Source organism: Urocampus carinirostris, chromosome 6 (genome assembly GCF_059441175.1).
Source record: "Urocampus carinirostris isolate Australia breed hairy pipefish chromosome 6, RoL_Ucar_1.0, whole genome shotgun sequence".
Classification (NCBI taxonomy): Eukaryota; Metazoa; Chordata; class Actinopteri; order Syngnathiformes; family Syngnathidae; genus Urocampus; species Urocampus carinirostris.
The window spans coordinates 7,868,662-7,891,505 of record NC_142354.1 but is presented as its reverse complement, the minus strand read 5'-3'; the positions used below and the strand labels follow the sequence as shown (position 1 = coordinate 7,891,505).

Genomic DNA, 22,844 nt, shown 5'->3' with positions numbered 1-22,844 from the left:
TATAGTGTCATGGTTGCCATGGCGCCCAATTGGCCTCGCCCGTGTGTGTCACGGTTGCAATGGCGCCCAATTGGCCACGCCCGTGTGGCGCCAGCTGCGGCTCGTTGACAGATTGGCTTTCTGTCTATATTAAGCTCAGCGCTCTCTTGCTTCCTGTGTCAGCCTGTCAAACGAACCTCTGCCCCGCAAGACATAGGGTTCTGACGCAGTCCTGTTTTCCTGTTGGCATTTCCAGTCCGGTATTGTTCCCATTTATTGTTGTCCTGTTTAATTTCAAGTTCCAGTTTTGTTTCCGTTTGTTTTTGTCATGTTTGTTGTTTCTTACAGTTTTTATTCCCGTCTAGTTTCTCCTGTTTATTTTCGATATCCTGATTCGTTCTCCATCTTGTCTGTCCCTTCCTGTCAAGTATCAACTCGGGCAATTGGAATCAGTCTCGTTGGTCTCTGGCTTCCTGTCTTTCCACGCCAGACTGCTGCCTAACGTGCACGACCACCATTTTCCGTAAAATAAAGGCTTGTGTGAGAACGTCACGCGATTGGGTCCTGATCCTGTTCTGGTTCTTGACATATACAGTAGTACATTTGCGGGGCTTGGAACAGATTAACCCATTTAGATTCAAAAGGTGTCTCTACTTTAGGTACAAAGCTACTCCCAGGACTAATTCAGTTGAGTTAAGTAGAGGTACCACTGTGCTCAATTTATTGATGGGACGCAAACGTAATATCAAGACGATATTTATTAGATGAATAATGGACAAATATGATGTTAGTTATCAGACTGAAAAAAAAACCTGAAAATGAAAATAAATTAGAAAAAAAACCACGCTATAGAATTCTACCAGACGTGATGACTTTGAAGCATCTGTTTCCCAATCCAACCTATTTTCATTTTCTTTATTTAGTATTTCAAATAACACAACTTGGTGGTGTCTCTCTTCTACCTCTCCATACCGTGAACGAGGCACGGGCGAGACACATGACAATTACTCACTCCATGCTACTATTTAATAGAAAGATTCACAGCTTTTATGTTCCGTATTAATTTTTTTTTTTACAATAGATAGAAGTTGTAGCACATCTTGGTCGTGTCCACTCTCTACCTCTTCATGGTGTTTGTGAGGCACTGGAGAGCGTGGTTTGTTAGAACACTCAAAGCATTTATGTTATTCATTCGAAAATATTTTGATCTTCGATGTGTTTTATGAACTAGTAAAATAATTTGGTCGTTTCTCCTTTCTAATGTGCACGAGGCACTGGAGAGTGTGGTTTGTGAGGAAGATTCAAAGCCTCCACGTTCCTCCTTAGAAAATATTCAAAATTATTCTATTTCTCCAACTCGTAGCACAATTTGGTCGAATACCCTCTCTGTAATGTTCACAAGGTTATGGAGAGCATGGTTTGTGAGAAAGATTCAAAGCATTTATGTTCCTTATTTAAATATCTTTTAATTTTCTATCTATTTTTCTAACTTTTAGCAAAATTTGATCGTGTCTTCTCTCGACCTCTCTGTAATGTGCTTAGACGCCGGGGACTCATGACTTGTAAGCATTTATGCTCTTCATTAGAATACGTTTTTCTATAGAAGTAGTCGTGTCGTGGTTGTGTTTCCTCTAAACCTCTTGGTAATGTGCACGAGGCACTGGAGAGCGTGGTTTGTTAGAACACTCAAAGCATTTATGTTATTCATTCGAAAATATTTTGATCTTCGATGTGTTTTTGGTTTGTGAGAAAGATTCAAAGCATTTATGTTCCTCATTAGTAAATATTCTAATTTTCTTTCTTTTTCTCCAACTAGTAGCACAATTTGGTCGTGTCTCCTCTCTGTAATGTGCACAAGGTTCTGGAGAGTGTGGTTTGTGAGAAAGATTCAAAGCATTTATGTTCTTCATTAGAATACCTATCTATCTATCTACTTTTCCAACTACTAGCACAATTTGGTCGTGTCTTCTCTCGACCTCTCTGTAATGTGCTTGGGTACTGGGGACTCATGACTTGTTAGAAGAACTTTAAGCGTTTATGCTCTTCGTTAGAATACGTTTTTCGATAGAAGCAGTCGTGTTGTGGTTGTGTTTCCTCTATACCTCTTGGTAATGTGCGTGAGGCACTGGAGTGCTTTGCCTGTTAGAAATAGTCCAAGCATTCACTTACGGCAAATTCCTGCGAGTATCCCTGTAGGTTGCTGGCAGCCAGTGTCGCCACGTGCTCCGCAAAGCGCTCGACTCCGACTGCTTCGACGTCATCTCGAGTGTAAAACACATCAGCGTTTAAATGTACATTGTGTTATATTCGACCGCTAGATAGCACTGTATTGTCAAAATGAGCAAAATGAGCATAGCATAGCAGCAAGATCCCAGACAGACATGGCGGCGACTACTGGGTAGGGATTCTGCTATGTAAAAGAAACACACATTTTTCCACCTATGAATATTTATAAAAATGAACATTGGTGTGATACATCATGTATTTTGGCCTAGTATTCGAATCAATATGTTTTTTTACTGAATGAGTTTTTTGTACCACTAGGAGGCACTAAATATCACACACTGTCCCTTTAAGGGAACTCGTCAATAGAATCGATGCTTACCAGGGACAGAGGCGGGGAAAGCAGTTGGCGTGTCCACCCTCACGGGCCAATCAGCATCTTTTTTATTGTGACGCGTCGTCTGCAAACGGCGCCTGGGAAACAGATGCCATTTTTTTTCATTATTATCGGTCTTGGAGCCTTTTTCTGAATGTTTTTTCTCCCATTTTCTGGGAATTTTTTCAGGAATTTTAAATATTTTGGGAAACTATTTGAACATTTTTAAATTATATTTGTTCTTTTGTTATATTAAAAAAACATATTTCAAGGTTTTTTTTATGTTTTTGAAAAAAAAAAGAACTTCTGACATTTTTTGGGAACGTCTATTGAAATTTTTTTTTCTGCTTCTATAATGAGAAAATATTTCATTTATTTATTTTTTCTTTTTTTCTTGCTCTTGTTCTTTTCCTCCTGCTCTTTTTTTCTTTCTTGCTCTCTTTACTCTCTTCCTTCATCCTTGTTTTGTTTCTTCCTTCTTTCCTCTCTTCCTTTGTTTCTTTTTTTCTCTCTTGCTCTTATTGTCTTTTTTTCCTCCTCATTCCGTCCTTATTTCTTTTTCTTTCTGTATTTCTTTCTCCTTTGATCTTTCTCACTACTTTCCTTCTTTATTTATCTCTTTCTTTTGTCCTTTCCTTCATTTTTCTTCCTTTTATTGTTTCCTTTTTCTCTTTTTCACCAGTCCTGTCTTTCTTTAGTTCTCTCTTGCTCTTTTTCAGTTACTTACTTCCATCCTGCAGCCCTTTGAGACACCTTGTGATTAAGGGCTTTACAAAAAAGCAGACTTGACTTGACATGTAAATCTACTTTTTTTTTTACCTCTTCTTCTGTGGCAAATTTCACCCCACTTAAAACAACTTGAAATGAATATCGTGAAAAATAAATATAATGTGCATAAATACCGCTTAGTAATTAAATCCTGTGTCTAACTTTGATGCCAAGAAAAATGAAAACAATTAAGAATAAATACGAGAAATATCCACTCTCCTGCGCATGCGCACACCAGGCGACGCAACAGGTCAATTTAAATAGCATTGAACGGGATTCACCGGAACCGCAAAAGTGGACCCGATTCCGAACCGGCTTCGGTAGAAACACAAAGCACGTGCATGTGTCGTGCGCGTGTATATCTCACCCAAACCACGCTTACTTGGATTTGACGCAGAGAAGAGAGCAAAATGTGTTCATGCTGGAGGGAAGCGCGTGGACAGCGGGGGGTGTGAGGGGGGCGGAGGGGGCTGGTTAAGGAGAGCAGGTGGCGGCGCCGTGAAAGCCGCTTCCGGCATGGAGGCCATGACGTAATCAAAACAATTGACACGTTTGAATTTATGAAGCGTAAACATCAAAACAAAATAGAATAAATTACCTACAGTGAAAATACTGGAAGGATCGACGACTTAAAAAAATAAATTAAAAAAATTATAAAAAAAGAAGTATTGAGAGGAGAGGAGTGCGACGGGCAGGTGGCAGCGACGGGAAGCCGCTTCCGGCTTTGAGAAGATGACCTCATCCCCAGGGCAAATAAAACACGATCTTTTTAAAGAAAGCGAAGATTTTTATGAAAAAAAAAATATCAACTGCAGTGAAATAATAATAACAATAATAATGATAATGTGAAATCTAAAAACAATGCGAGGGGAGGGGGCGCGAAGGGCAGGTGGCAGCGCCAGGAAGCCGCTTCCGGCTTTAAGAAGATGACGTTTGTAAAGAAAGAGAAGAATTTCTGAAAATAAAAACAAAATAAAAACGATCAATTATAGTGACAACACTGGAAAGATTTCGAAGACTTAAAAAAAAACGTTTAAAAAATGTAATAATGATAATAATGATACTGTAAGGCTATGACGTAATCACCAGGACAAAATAAAACACGACGCTTGCAAAGAAAACAAAGATTTTAAAGAAATAAAACAAAATAAAAAAGATCGTCCATAGTGAAAACACTAGAAAGATCTTGACGACTTAAAAACGTAAAAAAAAAAATGTAGTAATAATAATACTGTAAAATATAAAAAACAATGAGAGAAGAGGGAGACGCGCAGGGCAGATGTCAGCGCCGGTGACCCACTTCCGGTTTAGAGGCTATGACGTCATCACCATGAAAATGTGAGAAAATGTCAACAACACAACGTCAGAAATGGCCCGCTGCCTTAAAATGGTTCAGTCCTTTTGATTCCTTTTGATTCCTACCACTGTATTACTCTTGCAGTACTTTTTCGAATATATCTGTATTACTATAGTTGTAGTATTTTCGTAGTCATAATTTTGTAGTATTTCCTTAGTATTTTATACTATTACTGTACTTTTATTTTGAAAGATTTTGTAGTATTTGTACAGTAACATTTGTGTAGTATTTCCATGGTACAATGATTGTGGTATATCTGTAGAATTATCTTAGTTTTATTTTTTGAGTATATCTGTTGTAATATTTCTATAGCAGTATTTTTGTATTATAAAGTAACTGTGGTTGTAGTTTTGTAGTATTTCTGTAAAAGTATTTAAGTATTTCCATAACAATATCGTTGTAGTATTTCTTTGGTGTTTTTAATATTACCGTTGTGTTTTTGTAGTTTCTCTGTTGTAATATTTCTTTGATAGTAATTTTGCACTATTTTTTTCCAATATATCTTCAGTATTACTTGTATTTTTGTAGTCATAATTTTGTAGTATTTCTTCAGTCAGATTTTTGTAGTATTTCTGTAGTATTTTTATAGTATTACTGTACTTTTATTTTGAATGATTTTGTAGTATTTGTACAGTAACATTTGTGTAGTATTTCCATAGTACAATTATTGTGGTATATCTGTATATTGTAGTATTAGCTTAGTTTTATTTTTTTAGGGTTTTTTTTGTATTATAAAGTTACTGTGGTGGTAGTTTTGTAGTATTTCTGTAAAAGTATTTTGAAGTATTTCAATAATAGTATCGTAGTATTTCTTTGATGTTTTTAATATTACTGTTGTGTTTTTGTAGTTTCTCTGTTGTAATATTTCTTTGATTGTAATTTGCATCATAGTATTATTGTACTGTAGTTTTTTTCTTCTAAATAATACATCAGGTCCATGTCTTTAAGTACTAAATATTATATTTACTTTTTGTAGTAATGTCGTAGTATTTTGTTGCAGACGCACAAAAGGACAACGGGAACAATGTTGGCACCCCAAAATTATTAGTAGTATTATATTTACTAATATACATATCAGCATTTTTTTTTGGCCAATTTTTTGTCTGGTGAGCCGGATAAAGACACCTGACGGGCCGCACGTGGCCCGCGGGCCGCAGTTTTTGCACCCCAAAGTTCTAACCCTAAAATGGCCCCCGGGGACATGGATTCTCCTTCCAAACCTTAAGAAAAATTTAAAAAGTAGTACAAATACACGACCTATGAAATATTCCCATTAACATTTCTGCTGAAGAGTAAATTTTAGCTAATTTAAGCATGCTCAAGGAGCTCGTTTGCTCATGGTTAGCATAGCCTTTGCTAGCCAAAAGGATTAACGAGATTAACGAGATTAGCCCAACCCCCGACAACCTGTCGCTAGGTTTGACTTGTTTTTTGTGTGTGTGTGTTTGTCGCTTTAAGACGATCCCGTCTGAGGATTAACATGGGGCGGGGCACAAACTTTGCTAACAACTTCACGGATTAGCATGGATTCAAGGATTCTATTTCAAAGTGTATCATTATCGTGTGTTTTAGTGGTGGGGAAATACTTTATTGAAAAATAAGCAAAAACACTTTTTCCCCCACTGTTTCCTTCTCTAGCCACGTGAGCAGCTTGGCTGGAAGCTATGGCTTGCTGCTAGCCTCCATCGTTGCTGTTCAGGGTTTCTATATTGTCCTTCACTGTCACTTGCCTTCTACTACTGATCCCTGCATGTGATGGTTGAAAAGTCCTGCCATTCCACTTTTTCCCACTGTTTCCTTCTCTCGCCATTCATGTTAGCCACTTAGCAATAGGAACTGGCTCTCACGATTGTGCTTCGAGTAAATACATCTTGCTTTGTTCTTTGGTGTCTTTGAGTTTCGTGATTCAACCATCTTTTTTTTCCCATCGTTTCCCTCTCTAGCTAAGCAAGTTAGCCTCTTGGCTTCAGACTATGGCTGCTAATGTTATAGTTAGCTGTGTGATGTAAATTAGCTTGCTCTTTCAATCTTATATTGGCCTTTTTAGTAGTTGTGTCCCGGTGTAACTATGTGATGGTATTTAAGTCCTGTTACCTTTTCCCCACCGTTTCCTTCTGTTCGACACTTGATCACCCCTAGCCGCTAATGACATTGTTAGCTGCTCAGTGTCAATATAGCTTGTGCTTACAATCTTTCATTGGCCTTTTTAGTAGATACTAAAATGTGATAGAAGCCAAATCTTGTGCCTTTTTCCCCACTGTTTCCTTCTCTTGCCACTCATGTTAGTATCCTGGCTCCAGGCTATGGCTCACCTACAGCTGCTTTGATGGGGTTGGCTGGTCCATGAAAATATAGCGGTTTCTAGCGATTATTTTTTGGCATTTTGTGTATCTATGTCATTGTAGGCAACTCCTGTGAGGTTTTCCCCACTGTTTTCTTCTCTAGCCACTGATGTTTGACACTCAGCTGCTGGATATGGATCGCACTTAGCCACTGTTGTTATTGTTAGCTGCTCAGTGTCAATATAGCTTGTGCTTAAAATCTTTTACTGGCCCTTTTAGTAGCTATGTGATGGTTGCCAAGTGCCGTTCCTTTTACCCCCCCACCGTTTCCTTCTCTAGCCACTTATGTTCGACACTTAGCCGCTGTTGTTATTGTTAGCTGCTCAGTGTCAACATAGCTTATGCTTAAAATCTTTTATTGGCCTCTTTAGTAGCTAAGTGATGGTAGCCAAGTACCGTCCCTTTTTCCCTCTCACCGTTTCCTTCTCTAGCCACTAATGTTTGACACTTAGCCGCTGTTGTTATTGTTAGCTGCTCAGTGTCAACCTAGCTTGTGCTTACAATCTTTTATTGGCCCCTTGAGTAGCTATGTGATGGTAGCCAAGTACCATCCCTTTTTCCCTCTCACCGTTTCCTTCTCTAGCCACTAATGTTTGACACTGAGCCGCTGTTGTTATTGTTAGCTGCTCAGTGTCAATATAGCTTGTGCTTACAATCTTTTATTGGCCCCTTTAGTAGCTATGTGATGGTAGCCAAGTCTTGTGCCTTTTTTCCCTTTTGTTTCCTTCTCTTACCACCCATGTTAGCGACTTGGTTGCAGGTTATGGATGGCTCGTCTTGCAATTTCTCGTTCTCGGTCCTTTTTCGTAGCTTCTCCCACCGGCAATTGAACAGAACTGCTTCCGTCAAAACTGACCAACCCCCGCCATTGTCTCTTTTCAGATGCTCGGGAGAATCCAGCTCTCGGTGTCTTTTGTCGCCGCCGAGTCCCCGGTAGTAAGAGCCGTGAAGTAAGTAAAGACGAGTGGAAGGCTAAAAATAAGCGCCGGTGAAGGCTGGGCGACATACGAGTTGATACGTGACCTGCGCTGACAGCTGAATCATTTGAGATAGCAGCGAATCGTTTCCTCCGCATAGCAGTCGGAACAACGGTTAGAATCTCGGAGTATTCTCGGCGTCGTAACATTCCCTCCTTGCTATTTTCATCGGTGGTTTCGTTTTTAGGAACTGAGGCTTTTAAATCCACTTGGTGACAGAAAATCGTAAAATGGCTATTGAATAACACTTGAAATTATCCTACCCCTCCAGAATGACCAGCGGACAGCCAAATGGCTGTGTTGTTTACAACTAACAACTCAACGGCGAATCTCCTCACCATTGTTCTGAAAATTACTACAAAACTAATAATCAAGTTTAATGGTTTAAAACAAAGACCCAATATATTAATTTGTCTTTATTCTGATAGGAAAAAAAACCACGATAGAAATAATACAAATATACTCCTACAGTAATACTTTGATACAAAAATACTATTACAGACAATAACAATAACAACAGAAATACTACCAAAAATTCAACTACAGTAATAGTAAAACAATATTAAACAAATACTACAAATAAATTTATATGGAAATACTTCTACAGAAATACTACGAAAAAAACACGACAGTAAGACTTTAATACAAAAATACTGCTACATCAATGTTACAACAGAAATACTACAAAAATACTGCTATAGAAATATTTGGAAGAAATACTACAAAACTGCTATAGATATACTACCAACATATCATATAGAAATACTACAAAAAACAATGTAGGCCTGGTTACACCCCCACCAGACATTCTTTTCTTCACATTAGCGTGCAAAGGCTGTCCTTTGGGCATTCTATGTAGGAAAGACAAACGACTTGCCACTGCTACTTCTAGTCTCTAACGGAATTGAAACATGTGGAATTGGGGAAATGGTCTGCATCAGTAATTTAAAAGGACACTGTTTTAAAATTTGACCAATAGATGTCGCTGTAATGTTTAGTGCAACCAAATTTGAGTGCTGCTAAGCACGAGAAAGAAAACAAACTTCCTTTAATTATCACACAACATTTTGCAAAGGAAAAAAAAGATTGAACAAAAGAAAAAGAAAAAAGAGAAAGGAATAAAAATAGCAGGATAACACAATAAAAGAAAAAAGGGGGGAAAATGAAGAAAAACAAAAAAAGGAAACGAATGGATAAAGAAAAAAGAACACAATTTAAAAAACACGGAAAAAAGCAGGAAAATACAAAAGTAAAAGAGAAATGGTAACATAGAAAATAAAGAAGAGAAAAGAAGAAGAAACAAATTGAAAAAAAGAAAAAGAAGGGAATCACTAAATTTCTACATTAACTACTCTCTTGATTTTATCAAGCAAATCCCATTTCTTTGTCTAGCCCTTAATCACAGCGTCTCAAGGGGCTGAAAAAAACAACTATTGATTTTAAATAGTACGACCTTGAACTTAACGTGGAGGTCACCTACCTCCAGTACGTGAGGCGGAGAAAGGACGGAGCCGACATCTCCGTCATTGAGGTCTTCCCCCGGGCGCCTTCCAGACCGGACCCAGTTTTCGGGGGCCGGGACCGATGAGTCACTGATGGATCAGCAAAACGCACCGACAAATCGAGACTTTCCTGAATGGTTCCAATCGAGTTACAACACCGTCGCCGATACTAATGTATTTTCTGTGCGTTTACGTAGGTACTTTCTATTGAAAGTATATTTTTTGTTATTGTTTTCGTTAAAACAAAAAAACAATACTAATGTATTATAAAAATGGGCCCACTGGCAGATAATTCTCATTCATTCTTTTTTATATTGTTTTTGCGATTTGACAAGGAAACAAATGAAAAACTAAACCATCTGAATTTGACCTCTCACCTTCAAGCATCTGAATTTGACATTCAGAACGTAGCAAAATGGAGATTGCAGGCCCGTCCTGGATCAAGAAGACCGGTGTGGAGACCACACGAAGATCTTTGACATCTTCTCTCTCCTTTGTAGTCGCCTCAAATTTCTGAAGGTCGGCGCCAGTCGCAAGGTCATAGGTTCCACCTTCTTCCACCAGGATTTTTTTCTCTTCGTCTTCTTCTTTTTCCTCCTCTCTTTCTCCTCCATCTTCAGCATCCCGCCCAGCAAAAGAGAAAAGTAAACCGAACCCAGCCAGCAAGGCAGCGGTGGCCACAGACGCCAACGGGACCCGACCGGCCCCCGAGGAGGGGCCGGTTCCCGTCGCCATAGAGACGAAGGAAAAGGGGATGCCCGAGGAGGTGGAGGAACCCGAGGAGATGGGGGCCATGTCGGCCGACGAGGCCGGAGAAACCGTCGGCTGAAGTGAAAAAAATTGGAAGGTTCTGAATGGTTCCCACGGTCCAAACGGGTTTGACGGTTCTTACCATTCCAGTCTTGACAATTCGGGTTCCCTCGAAAATCCTGGTGGTGTTGGCTGAGGAACGGGACCAGATAGACAATGTCATTTAAAAAAAGAGATACGCAGTCGGGGTTTTTATGGACTTAAAAAAAGCATTTGATACCATTAATCAGAATATATTATGAAAAAAACTGGAAAGATATAGCATCAGGGGCGTGGCTTTGCAATGGATTCAAAGTTATTTGACGGGGAAGAAGCAATATGTAAAAATGGGAGCGGTGTCATCTGAATACTTGGACATCGGCTGTGGAGTACCACAGGGTTCTAACCTGGGTCCAAAGTTATTTCATTTTTATATTAACGTTATTTCTAACGTTTCAAACTATTGAAAATAGTAATATTTGCAGATGACACTAACATTTTCTATTCAAATGATAACTATATGGATTTGGTAACATGTATTAATCGTGGACTAATTAACCTAAAAGTATGAATGGATATGAATAAAGACTAATCAAGATTTAGAAGTTAAAATGGATGGTGGTGCAATAGACGCTGTATCAGAAATTAAGTTTTTAAAATGGACGATAAATTAAGCTGGAAAACACACATCAGACACATACAAACTAAGGTATCTGAAAGCATTTCAATCATTAATAAAGCCAAATTTGTTTTAAACTATAATGCATTGTATTTATTATATTGTTCTCTAGTTCTGCCATACTTAACATATTGTGCAATAATTACAAAAGTTGACTACAGCCCTTTTTAGCCTCCAAAAACGTGCAATTAGAACCATACACAGGGTAGGATATCGAAATCATACTCATATTTTATTTCTGCAGTCCAAAGTATTAAAATTGGATGATTCAGTGTAATGTTTCACTTCACAACTGCTATTTAAGGTCAACAAAAACATAGTGCCAGAAAACATCTAAAAATTATTCACTCAGAAAGAGGGAAGTTAAAACTTGAGGGGCTCTCGTAAATTCATAATCCCAAAGGTGAGAACCACCAGAAGTATGTGTGTGGAGTCAAACTTTGGAACAATGTAGAAGACGAGATCAAACAATGTCCAACTATTCACTTGTTTAAATTTAAATACAAATAAACATTCCTGGCGGAATACAGAGATGAAGAAAATGGGATATGAGTGAGATTGGAAATACTGCGTTTAAAACTATGGTTAACGTTTTGTTATCGTTGCTATTGTTATATCATAACTGTTATTATAAATATTATTACTATTGTTGTTGAGGCAGCACGGCGGCGCAGTGGTTAGCGCTTGTGCGGCACAGTTCATGTCATGGGAACCTGTCGTGGGTTCAAATCCAGCTCCAGACTTCCTGTGCGGAGTTTGTATGTTCTCCCCGTGCTTGCGTGGGTTTCCTCCGCGCACTCCGGTTTCCTCCCACGTTCCAAAAACATGCATGTCAGGTGAATTGGCCGGTCCAAAATTGTCCCTAGGTGTGAATGAGCGAATGAGTTGTCTGTCCCTGTGTGCCCTGCGATTGGCTGGCAACCAGTTCAGGGTGTCCCCTGCCCACTGCCCGGAGATGACTGGGATGGGCTCCAGCCCCCCCGCGACCCTAATGAGGATAAGCGGTACGGATAATGAGATGAGATGAGACTATTGTTGTTATTATCATTGGTGTATTTAATAGGGAAGATGAAGGGGTAGGGAATATAAACATTTGCTTCTTGCTACCCCTTTTCGAACATATTATGTAACGTTATTTTGTTTTTGAGTTTGTCCATTTATTTATCAATCCATTCATTCATCCATCTATTCTTCCATCCGTTCATCCACCCATCATCATTGTTTTTGTTCGGTTTTTATTTTAATGTTTGAATAAAAGTTTTCATTCATTCATTTAGGTAAGAACGATTTCGGAAAATGGCACAGAAATTCATATCTAGCTGCGGCGGATGCTAGTTTTTAAATAATGGAGTAGTTGCCAGGAGTTGTTTGGATTACCCCTGTAGAGCATGCTCTGGCTGAAGTCGCTTCGCATGTCGTGGGCACACACGGCCTGAACCCGAAACAGGTAGAGAACGTCCGGGGACACCTGCGAGATCAGCGCCTCCTATAAGACACAAATATAAGAAGAGACAAAGTGAGACGACATCCTGGGCAACACTTTTTCAGATACACACAGTCGCTGGAATGAGGGAAAAAAAACGTATCCGTATTTTTGTCAGTTTTTACTTCTGTTCGGTTTGGGTGTGGACCCAAATGCAGGGAAGCTAGAACAGAGGCAGGTGTGTTCAAAACAAGGGATGGTATTAAATAGCACAAGGAGGCACAAAGTACCAAGCGAACAAGTGGTCACAAAACAACAAAACCAAAACCAAATGTGACACTATCATGGAAGACAGCAGAAATGACATGGATAGCGGCCTAGAGCGAGAGCGAGAGAGAGCGAGAGAGAGCGCGCGAGAGAGAGAGAGACTGTATTGATCCCCGTAGGAAAATTCACACTTCCAGCAGTATCCTTTTGTTGTTTATTAACAGGATGGCCTCGGGGTGCTGTGTTGTAGTTAGCAACAGCGGAGTGGATGACGTCACACGCTAGGCCAAAAGTTCGACGTCCCTGCAGCAGATGGAAATCTTTGTGCCCAGGGTTACACCACCTCGTGTTCACCTAGATAGCGAGTCCGCCTCCTCTTCGCTTAACGCAGGCTTTTGTGTCTCTGTCCCTAACAGCGCTGAAGCCGGTAGCTCCGGATAGCTCCGGGTAGCTCCACATTAGACATACCATCTTTTCAAGAGCATAGAATGTTAAAATGCGCAGTCCCCCTATTTCTGTATTTCCACATACACAGGGCAAACTGCATGATAGTTGTATTCACGAGAGTCCAGTGAATCCAACTGAGTAAAATATTCACTCTAAAACACATGATGCTATGAAAAAAAAATCGCATGAAAGCATTCCTGATTCATATGACGATCATTGTTGTAATCAATTCGTTTTGCTCCATAAACAGACTTGCCAGAGGACTTCTGGTATAGCTGTTAGCCTCTGACCTTTTGATTGACACCACTCTCAGCCTGATCCCCTCTGCCATTATCGATCTATTCCTCCATCCATTCATCTACCTATTCCTACATCCGTTCATCCACCCATCAATCCATGTATTTGTTCATCTATTCATCCATCTGTCCATCTATTCCCCCATCCATTCATATATCCATCCATTTATCCACCCATCTATACATCTATTTGTTCATTTATTTAACCTTCCATTCATTCATCCATCTATTCCTCCATTCATTCTTCTAACTGTTCCTCCATCCGTTCATCCATGCATTTGTTCATCTATTTATCCATCTGTCCATCTGTCTGTCCATCTATTCTTCCATCCGTTCATCCACCCATCTATCCATGTATTTTTTATCTATTCATCCATCCGTCTATCTATATGTCCATCTATTCCTCCATCCACCCATCCATCCATCCATTCATCCACCCATCTATCCATCCTTCCATCCATCCATTCATCCATCCAAACATCTATATATTCGTTTGTCCATTTATTTATCAATCCATTCAATTATCCATCTATTCATCCATCCATCTATCTGTCAATCTATTCCTCCATCCATCTGTCCATTATGTATCCATTTATCCATCCATTCAGCCATCCATCTATCTTAACAATCCATGTATCTGTCCGTTCCTCCATACATTCTCCACCCATCCATCCATCCATCCATTCATCTACTCATCTATTATCTTTTGTCCATTTATTTATCCATCCATTCATCCATCCATCTATCTAACAATCCATCTATCTGTCCATCTATTCCTCCATACATTCTCCACCCAACTATCCATCCATTCTACCATCTATCTGTCCATCTATTTCTCCATCCATCTATCCATTTATGTGTCCATTTATTCATCCGTCCATCCATCTAACAATCTATCTATCAGTCCATCTATTCCTCCATACATTCTCCACCCATCTATCCATCCATTCTACCATCCATTTCTCCATCCATCTATCTATTTATGTGTCAATTTATTTTTCCATCCATCCATCCATCCATCCAACAATCCATCTATCTGTCCATCTATTCCTCCATACATTCTCCACCCATCTATCCATCCATTAATCTACTCATTTATCTATTTGTCTATTCATTAATCCATCCATCCATCCATCTATTTGTCTATCATTCATCCATCCATCCATCTATTCATCTACCATTCATACATTCATACATTTATTTGTTTATCTAATAAGCCATCCATCTATCCGTCCATCTAATAATGTAACTGTCTGTCTCTCTGGATATGTTTGTCTGTCAGTCTGTCTGTCTGTCTAACTGACTATTTACTCGGTCTTGAGTGAATAATGATGACAGTCAGAAACAATTGCACCTTTACACTGACTCATTTATTTATGCACTTAGAAAGTTTTTAGGGTACCTTGTCTGTACTTCTAATATTTATATTGGCCTCTTTATGCGTATTGGGTTTTGTGCATATTTATTCTGAATATCTGTTGTGTCATTTCACCATTTTCTTTTAATTATAGGACAAATGGATGCGCCAAACGAAGTTCGTTGGTCTTTGACGATTCCAATAAATTATTGGAATCTTTCCAGCCATCTCTCTCATCTCGCCATCTTTGGGCTTTTTCTTCCACCTGCACCCCCTTCTCCTCGACTAGAAGCCTGATGTCTGTTTATGTGTGATAATAATTGTGCCCCCTACCTCCATCAATGAATTTGATATGCCCCGCTTGAGGCTGATGTCTGGTGACAGGTCTCTATCCATCTATCAGCCCATGTATTAATGCATCCATCCAACCATTTATCTGTCCACCCATCTATTCTTCCATCCATCCATTATTCCTGGCACACGTTGAAAAGATGTCTGCTTCCACGGTGTTCCCGGGGACATCTTAGCCAAGACACGTCCATCAATCCGTCCTGTCCCACACTTGAAGACAAGCGTGACTTTTCGCTAATGAACTGGAGACAAAAGTCAAAGCTTCTTGGCAAACGTTCAAGACACGTCGAGAGTCTTGGATGACTTCCCATTTCCTTGCGGGGAAGCATCGTTTCCTTTTATCCTGAAAAGACTTCACTCGGTGCCCACTAGAGGGCACTGTGACCTTCCTTTTGCGAGCCCCCCAAGGTCATTTCTTGGCACGCGTTTCAAGTCTTGCGTGGCCCACACACTCGCATCGGGATGCTCTCACACGAGCGAGAAAATGTTGCGGAATGAACCTGCAAGCTTTTCTTCTTCGTTTTCTACTCTTTTGCTTGTACACTGGACCTAGGATACGACGTTTTCACTTTACAGTTCTGCTTTCACAGAAACATGAAACACAAAATACTGCACATTATTTTTCACTATGGGTCCAAAGATTGTAGTGATGTTAAAAGGGGAAAGAAAAACATGATAACCATGGATATGAAGCTTGCATGGATCAGGAAATATGAAGAAGGATTATGGCCATACACAAATCGGGGCCATCAATGAATGAATACAATTTTACTTAAAACGTGATAAAAATAAAACAAGTCACAAAAAATGTAAACATAACATGTCCAAAACTGCTTCTTTTATCCTATCCAATTTGACTTGATTTACATAAATCAATCACCTAACGAAAGTACATATATACATAGGTTCCGTGAATGCCCCATCACTTAATCCTCATTATTGTCATTATCACCATCACTATTTTCACCCTCATCAACATCATAGCACGCATATTCAACATACTATAGAATAAAAGTAACCATTATAATAACAATAATTGTCATTGGTGCTCATGGTGACAAGTGACTGTTCTGTGGTGTGTGTTGTTCATCATACACATTATCTTTGGTCCTGCTGCTAGAGGGGGTCCGCCCCCAGGCAGCAGGACCACCCGTTGCTAAATGTTCTGAACATGGGAGCTTGAGCCCAATGCCTCCAGCATCAAGCTCCTGCTTGTCTGCCCTAACTACGAGTTGTGCAGTACATGTCTGTTTTGTGTTCTTATCAATAGTTATCTCTATGTCATTCTATCTCCGTTGATTTAGTTTTTGTTTATTTTTCACAGTCATCATCAACATTTTTATTTACGTCATTGTTTTATTTCTGAATATAGATCCAGATTGTCATGAGTTTTTCATATTGAAACAGTGGCAGTGATATAATAACAACAAAAATTTTCAACAATTAAACTTGGTTATTGAAGATAGGGAAATTATTGGTTGGTTGAATCCTTTAACTACTAAAGTCGTAGGGGCACCATTTCCTGTGGTGTGTCTTGGGCAAGTACAGCCTGGTGGCACCCATCCCTCTCCAGGCCAATAACATATAGTGTATATATATTATATAGAGAGTGACGCTTTGATAGCCTACATCACACACGACGTCTGAGTCCAAGCTGCAGGCAAAATAATACTGGTTAGAAGACAGAGGAGAAGAAAACTGTAGTTGCTAGTTGTCTTCATGTTCTGTGTTTGAGTGCACAAACAACAAACAATCTAATCCACAAATTTATATTTTCCGTTTTGTGCAATAAAGTATGCCAGCAAACCTGAGCACTTTCCATGAGTGCCTCGGTCCAATCTTATTGTTTTAATGCATTCCACCACAACCATCTTCTTTTCTTCAGTCAGTAGTGTCTGCTGTAAAAATGTAATTTACGCTTATTAAAGTGTTTTTCTCCGATTCTAGTACATAAACACCTAACATGATGACAGCTTTTTTTCCTCCGTCTCCTGACCAGCGCAAGTATTCTTTTGCCTCCAGGCTAAGCCACGCCCACCGGATACATCACAATGTTTCCAAAAACGAAAGGGTCTATAAATGAGACTTTTTACTTGAAGGTTTGTCAAATTAAGTTTTACCATTTTGCGTTTAGCGTCGGTGAGGCGCGTTTCCTCGTAGCTGTCGTCATGAGACGTCCAACTGTAAGAAACCAGGAAGTGCAGGATGGGCGGATGGTAGACGGCCTCCGGGCGGGCCCAGCGCACGGCTAGGGCGCTGGCGTTCACGCGCTGTACCTTCATGTTCACCGGCGCGCTGCTACACACTGCAAAAAACAACAACAAAAATAAATATGAGTGGCTGGAGAAGGAAATGGTGGGGAAAAAAGGATGTGACTAAATAAAGTGTATTTCCAGAGAAAACAAATATGAGTGGCTAGAGCAGGAAGTTGTGGGAAAAGGTTTTAAAAACCAAAGCAGAAGAAAAAGAAAAAAAAACATGAGTGGCTAGAGAAGGAATCAGTGGAAATAAGTGAAAACTGAAGGACAAAGCTCGTTTTATTGCCACAGAAAACAAATAGATCTAAGTAGCTAGAGAAAGAAAAGGTGGAAAAAAGGGTGTGAAAACTGAAGGACGCAGCAAAGGATTGGAAAATAATTGCCGTTGCTAAAGAAAAAAGAATGTATTTGTCATCGCGTTGATTTTCACTCTTTTATTCTGGGTTGTAATCGGTTGGAGCTCCCCTAGAGGTGGAAGAGAAATCCACAAAATAGACGCATCTCCAAAGACCAGTGTTTCTCAAATAGTGCGGCACACCCCCAGGAGCTTCGGTCAGATGGGCATGTGTGACTTCAGAATTTTTAAACATTTTTTAACTGTCCAATAATGAAGTGCATTTATGTCCCCACTACATCAAGGGGCAGTAGCGATTTCATTGGTTCAGTGTGCGCTCGTGGTGATCAAGTTTTGTCTACAATTGAGCATTAGCGCTCTGCAGAGTGCAGGGTGTTGACACCAAATGTAGCAGGCCCCCAAGTTACACAACGAACACAATACTGAGCAAGAATAAGAAGACAGGTGTGATCGGACCAGAACGGAGGCAGGAGGCAGGAAGGGAGAACTCAATTGCGTGACGATCCATAAGTTTTATTTAACAAAATAAAAGTTGTCCAAAAGTCAGGGACAAGACAAACAAAAACATTCTTACAATCAGAACAGAACGGTACAGAGTTCCTCCGGCACGAACTCAACAGGACAGGGCATAACAGACGGAAAATGTTTTAAAAAACTAAAACAGGACAAGTCATAGCAGACCGGGGAATGTGTATATATAATGAGCCAGCACCCGCCAAACCCACAACCCAGCCTTAAGTAGCAGACCAGCAATCAGCTGATCTGCTTCAGCTTGAGTTCGGGGGCGCGGCAGACTGGTCGCCATGGCGACCGTGACAGAGCCCCCCCTTTAAGGAACAGCTCCTGAGGTCCCCCCCAAAAAAAAGAAAAGAAAAAAAAAATACTACCTCACGCCCCGGAATGGTTCGACGCTTGGCAGGGTTGGGGGGGTCCGGCAGGCAAACTGGACGGGCGAACACGAGGACAGACGGAATCGGAACCGGCGAACACCGAGGACAGACGGAATCAGAACCGGCAAACACCGAGGACAGACGGAATCAGAACCGGCAAACACAGAGGACAGACGGAATCAGAACGGGCAAACACAGAGGACAGACGGAATCAGAACCGGCAAACACAGAGGACAGACGGAATCAGAACCGGCAAACACAGAGGACAGACGGAATCAGAACCGGCAAACACAGAGGACAGACGGAATCAGAACTGGCAAACACAGAGGACAGACGGAATCACAAACGGCAAAACAGGCGAGTCAGAATCGGAAACGGCAAAACAGGCGAGTCAGAATCGGAACCGGCAAAACAGGAGCAGCAGAGTCGGACTGGCAGGCAGCAGAGTCGGACTGGCAGGCAGCAGAGTCGGAGTCGGACTGGCAGGCAGCAGAGTCGGAGTCGGACTGGCAGGCAGCAGAGTCGGACTGGCAGGCAGCGGAGTCGGACTGGCAGGCAGCGGAGTCGGACTGGCAGGCAGCGGAGTCGGACTGGCAGGCAGCGGAGTCGGACTGGCAGGCAGCGGAGTCGGACTGGTAGGCAGCGGAGTCGGAGTCGGCCCGGCGGGCAGCGGAGTCGGAGTCGGCCCGGCGGGCAGCGGAGTCGGAGTCGGCCCGACGGGCAGCGGAGTCGGAGTCAGACTGGCACGCAGGGGAGACGGAATAGCAGGCAATCGGCACGGGAGTCGGGCAGGCAAGAATGAGAGTCGAACAGGCAGGCGTCAATTCTTCCTGGGATCCCATTCGAGGCACAGCAATGGCCACGACGGGCGGGGCCGTGGTTCGAACGGGCAGGGAAGGTTACTTCTGCTTGCCAAACGGCGTCCTCCAGCTCTCCCCAAATCGCGCAGGGATCGTTCGCTGAGTTCAAATGTTGGCTGGCTCATTCTGTCACGAGGCGGAATGGAGTGGAAGGAGTGATCGGACCAGAACGGAGGCAGGAGGCAGGAAGGGAGAACTCAATTGCGTGACGATCCATAAGTTTTATTTAACAAAATAAAAGTTGTCCAAAAGTCAGGGACAAGACAAACAAAAACATTCTTACAATCAGAACAGAACGGTGAAGAGTTCCTCCGGCACGAACTCAACAGGACAGGGCATAACAGACGGAAAATGTTTTAAAAAACTAAAACAGGACAAGGCATAGCAGACCGGGGAATGTGTATATATAATGAGCCAGCACCCGCCAAACCCACAACCCAGCCTTAAGTAGCAGACCAGCAATCAGCTGATCTGCTTCAGCTTGAGTTCGGGGGCGCGGCAGACTGGTCGCCATGGCGACCGTGACAAGAGGTGGACAGAAATGGGAATAAAGTACCTCCCTAAAGTCAGAATGAGGAAATGTGACGAAGCATGACTACAGACAAGTTAAGATTTTGGAGGATGATAGACCCTAACTTAATCTCCCTCTGATGGGCCAGAGACCAAACGACCTCAACTGCGATTTGGTCCCAGCCAATGCCAAAGCTACGTTCTTTCCTAATATTGTTGACAATTATTGCTCCCCCTAGGGGTCGGCCAGAGCAGTGGGAGAGGCTCCTCCACCCGTCTCCTCCAACAAGCTAGGGACAAAACAGTTTGAAAGCAGCCAGCGAGCGGACAAGAGGTCTGTCTCACAAAAGGTCTAGCTTAACAAACTAAAAGTGCTGACGTGGCAAGCAAGTGTGCAAGTTTAGCCAGCGTCCAAACCTGACCGGGCCAGCAGCCAAGCCAGAGGGACCCAGTCAGTCAGACCTCAAAGGAAGCCTCCAGCCACCTTCACCAAATCATGGCTACAACACACCACATCCCGGGTCTCCGGCCTTTGTCGAACAAGACCAAAGTCCATCTCGGTATCGATTGGTGACTTTATGGGGGAATTCTATCTGAAGTCAATCGCCCAGTTGCCTTAACTACAGTAATAATGAAGCCAGCGTTATTTTTCTATCTAAATAATGCCAGTTAAGATTCCAACTTTCTTTCTTAGTTTTATTTTTTTTATCCTTGTTTTGTGTTCCAGTCAACTTTCATATGTAAATCACTAGTAAAGAAAACTCCATAAATCCGAGAGTGTGTGTCTGATTAAAAAAGGCCAGACAAGTTTAGAGAAAGGATCAACTTCTTCAATCGATTATAAGCTAAAAATAATTTGTACATTTTTAGTCAAGGGGTGAGAGGTTTTCTTCTTCCTTGGGGGGCAGAAAATAATTGAGAAGCACCGTTTCAGACGCATCTCTGTTTATTGAAACGTAGCAAAAAAATAACGCAGCTCATTGTCTGTGTCACGGTTGTCATGGTGCCCATTTGGCCCCGCCTGTGTGGCGCCAGCTACGGCTCATTAACAGATTGGCTTTTCGTCTTTTTAAGCTCAGTGCTCTCATTTTTCCTTTGTCACTCTGTCAACAAACCTCTGCCCCGCAAGAGGTGGGTTCAGACTCGGTCCTGTTTTCCTGTTGGTATTTCCAATTCGGTATTTTTCCCGTTTATTTTTGTCCTGTTTAATATTGATTTCCAGTTTAATTCCCGCCTATTTCTGTCCTGGTTATTATTCCCTCCAGTTTTCGTTCCTGTCTTGTTCGTCCTGTTTATTTTCGACATCCTGTTTCATTATCTATCCTGTCTGTCTGTCCCATCCTGTCCGGTACCGACCATATTTGTCTGCTGACAACTCGGGCATTTGGAATCAATCTCGTTGGTCTCTGGCTTCCTGTCTTTCCACGCCAGACCGCTGTCTAACGTGCATGGCTCCTCATTTCCTGTAAAATAAAAGGCTTGTGTGAGAACGTCACGCGTTTGGGTCCTGATCCAGTCTGCAAAACATCTTCGGATTTTAAATTGGACCCCAGCAAAAAACTTGATGATTTGATTTTCTCCCAAATTGCTCTGGGAACGGTGCAAAGTTGTTGACGTAGAGTGAGGAGACACGTTTTGTTGGTGAAAAGCAACTAACGCGGTTGGGACGGTGGGAGCCGCGTCTGGCAGCTTGATGAAGAGATCCTCTTTGGCTTTTCATCACCGATAAGCGAGAAGCCGTAGAGCGAGCGCTGATGTATGACCCCCTCTTGATTGCGGGTCGGACCGCACGCCTTTGTGCTCACCGGCCACAACATCGAGATGGAGGAAGAAAAAAAACCATCACGAAAGAGGAAGAGTCAACAAATAAGACGCACAGGCCAGTTTGCAGGGTCAAAAATGGAGACATTAATGTTTTTTGGAGAATAAACACCATGTTTGGAATGTTTTTTTAATATGAACTACTATTTTTAGGCGTGTTTTGCACAACAATGAGCCTGTAGTCGGCAACCGAGTGGATATTTTGAGTGGCTAAAGAAGGAAACAGTGGAAAAGCTGGAAAACCGACAGACAGACCAAACTTTGTTTACGCGAAGCAGCTAACGATAACCATAGCGGCGAGCCTTAGCCGGTGGCCAAGTCGCTAAATGGAATGGCTGGAGAAGGAAACTGTAGAAAAAGGTTGAAAACTCATGGACGGAGCATGCTTCATTTCCATGGGGCAGAAGAATGAATTAAAGATACAAAGAAAATCAGAAAGAGAAAAAAAACAAAGAAAAAAAAGAAAATGAAAAAGGAAAGAGAAACAAAGAAAGAAAAAAGAGAGTGAGAGAAAAAAGAGGTAAAAATGAGAGAGAGAGATACAAATAAAGCAAGAAAGAAAAAAAGAGAGTGAAAAGGAAAGAGTAAAACCAAGAAAGAGAAAAAAGAGAGACGAAGAGAGTGAGAAAATAGAAAAGATAGAGAGAGAAAGAAAGAAAGAAAAAGAAAGGGAGAGGGACCATTTAAGAAAGAGAAAGGTAGAGAAAGCGTTTAAGAAAGAGAAAGAAAGAAAGGGAACGGGAGAGAGGGATAAAGAGAAAGAAAAAAAGAAGTACAGCTTATTTATCTCTTGTGCTTCCCTCAGTGTTGTCACGCGGGCTGAAATAAAACCTTTAGTGGGCCCGATCTAAGGGTCAAGGGCTTTGCGTCGGGGCCCTGAATATCGGAACTAACAGCAAACGATAACAAGCTGCATCCTGCATCCGAGTGGCTAATATTGAGTGGCTAGAGAAGAACAATGTGGAAAAAGTGGCCCATTAGGCCCGATTCCATATCTTGTCACCTAAATGAATTTCA

The 22,844-nt window shown here is 41.4% G+C and overlaps 1 protein-coding gene across 1 annotated transcript in view; it reads right to left on the bottom strand.

The window, feature by feature from the left end:
* Positions 1–22,844, bottom strand: part of LOC148363704 (receptor-type tyrosine-protein phosphatase gamma-like) — a 146,330-nt gene that overhangs the window by 25,547 nt on the left and 97,939 nt on the right. Inside the window, exons 9-15 of the mRNA XM_088337706.1 lie at positions 17,254–17,438; positions 12,370–12,478; positions 10,417–10,466; positions 9,902–10,349; positions 9,503–9,614; positions 2,585–2,676; positions 2,149–2,240 (exon numbers count right to left, since the gene is read on the bottom strand). Of these exons, the coding sequence (XP_088193832.1) occupies positions 2,149–2,240; positions 2,585–2,676; positions 9,503–9,614; positions 9,902–10,349; positions 10,417–10,466; positions 12,370–12,478; positions 17,254–17,438 (1,088 nt within the window). The remainder of the gene's footprint in view (positions 1–2,148; positions 2,241–2,584; positions 2,677–9,502; positions 9,615–9,901; positions 10,350–10,416; positions 10,467–12,369; positions 12,479–17,253; positions 17,439–22,844) is intronic.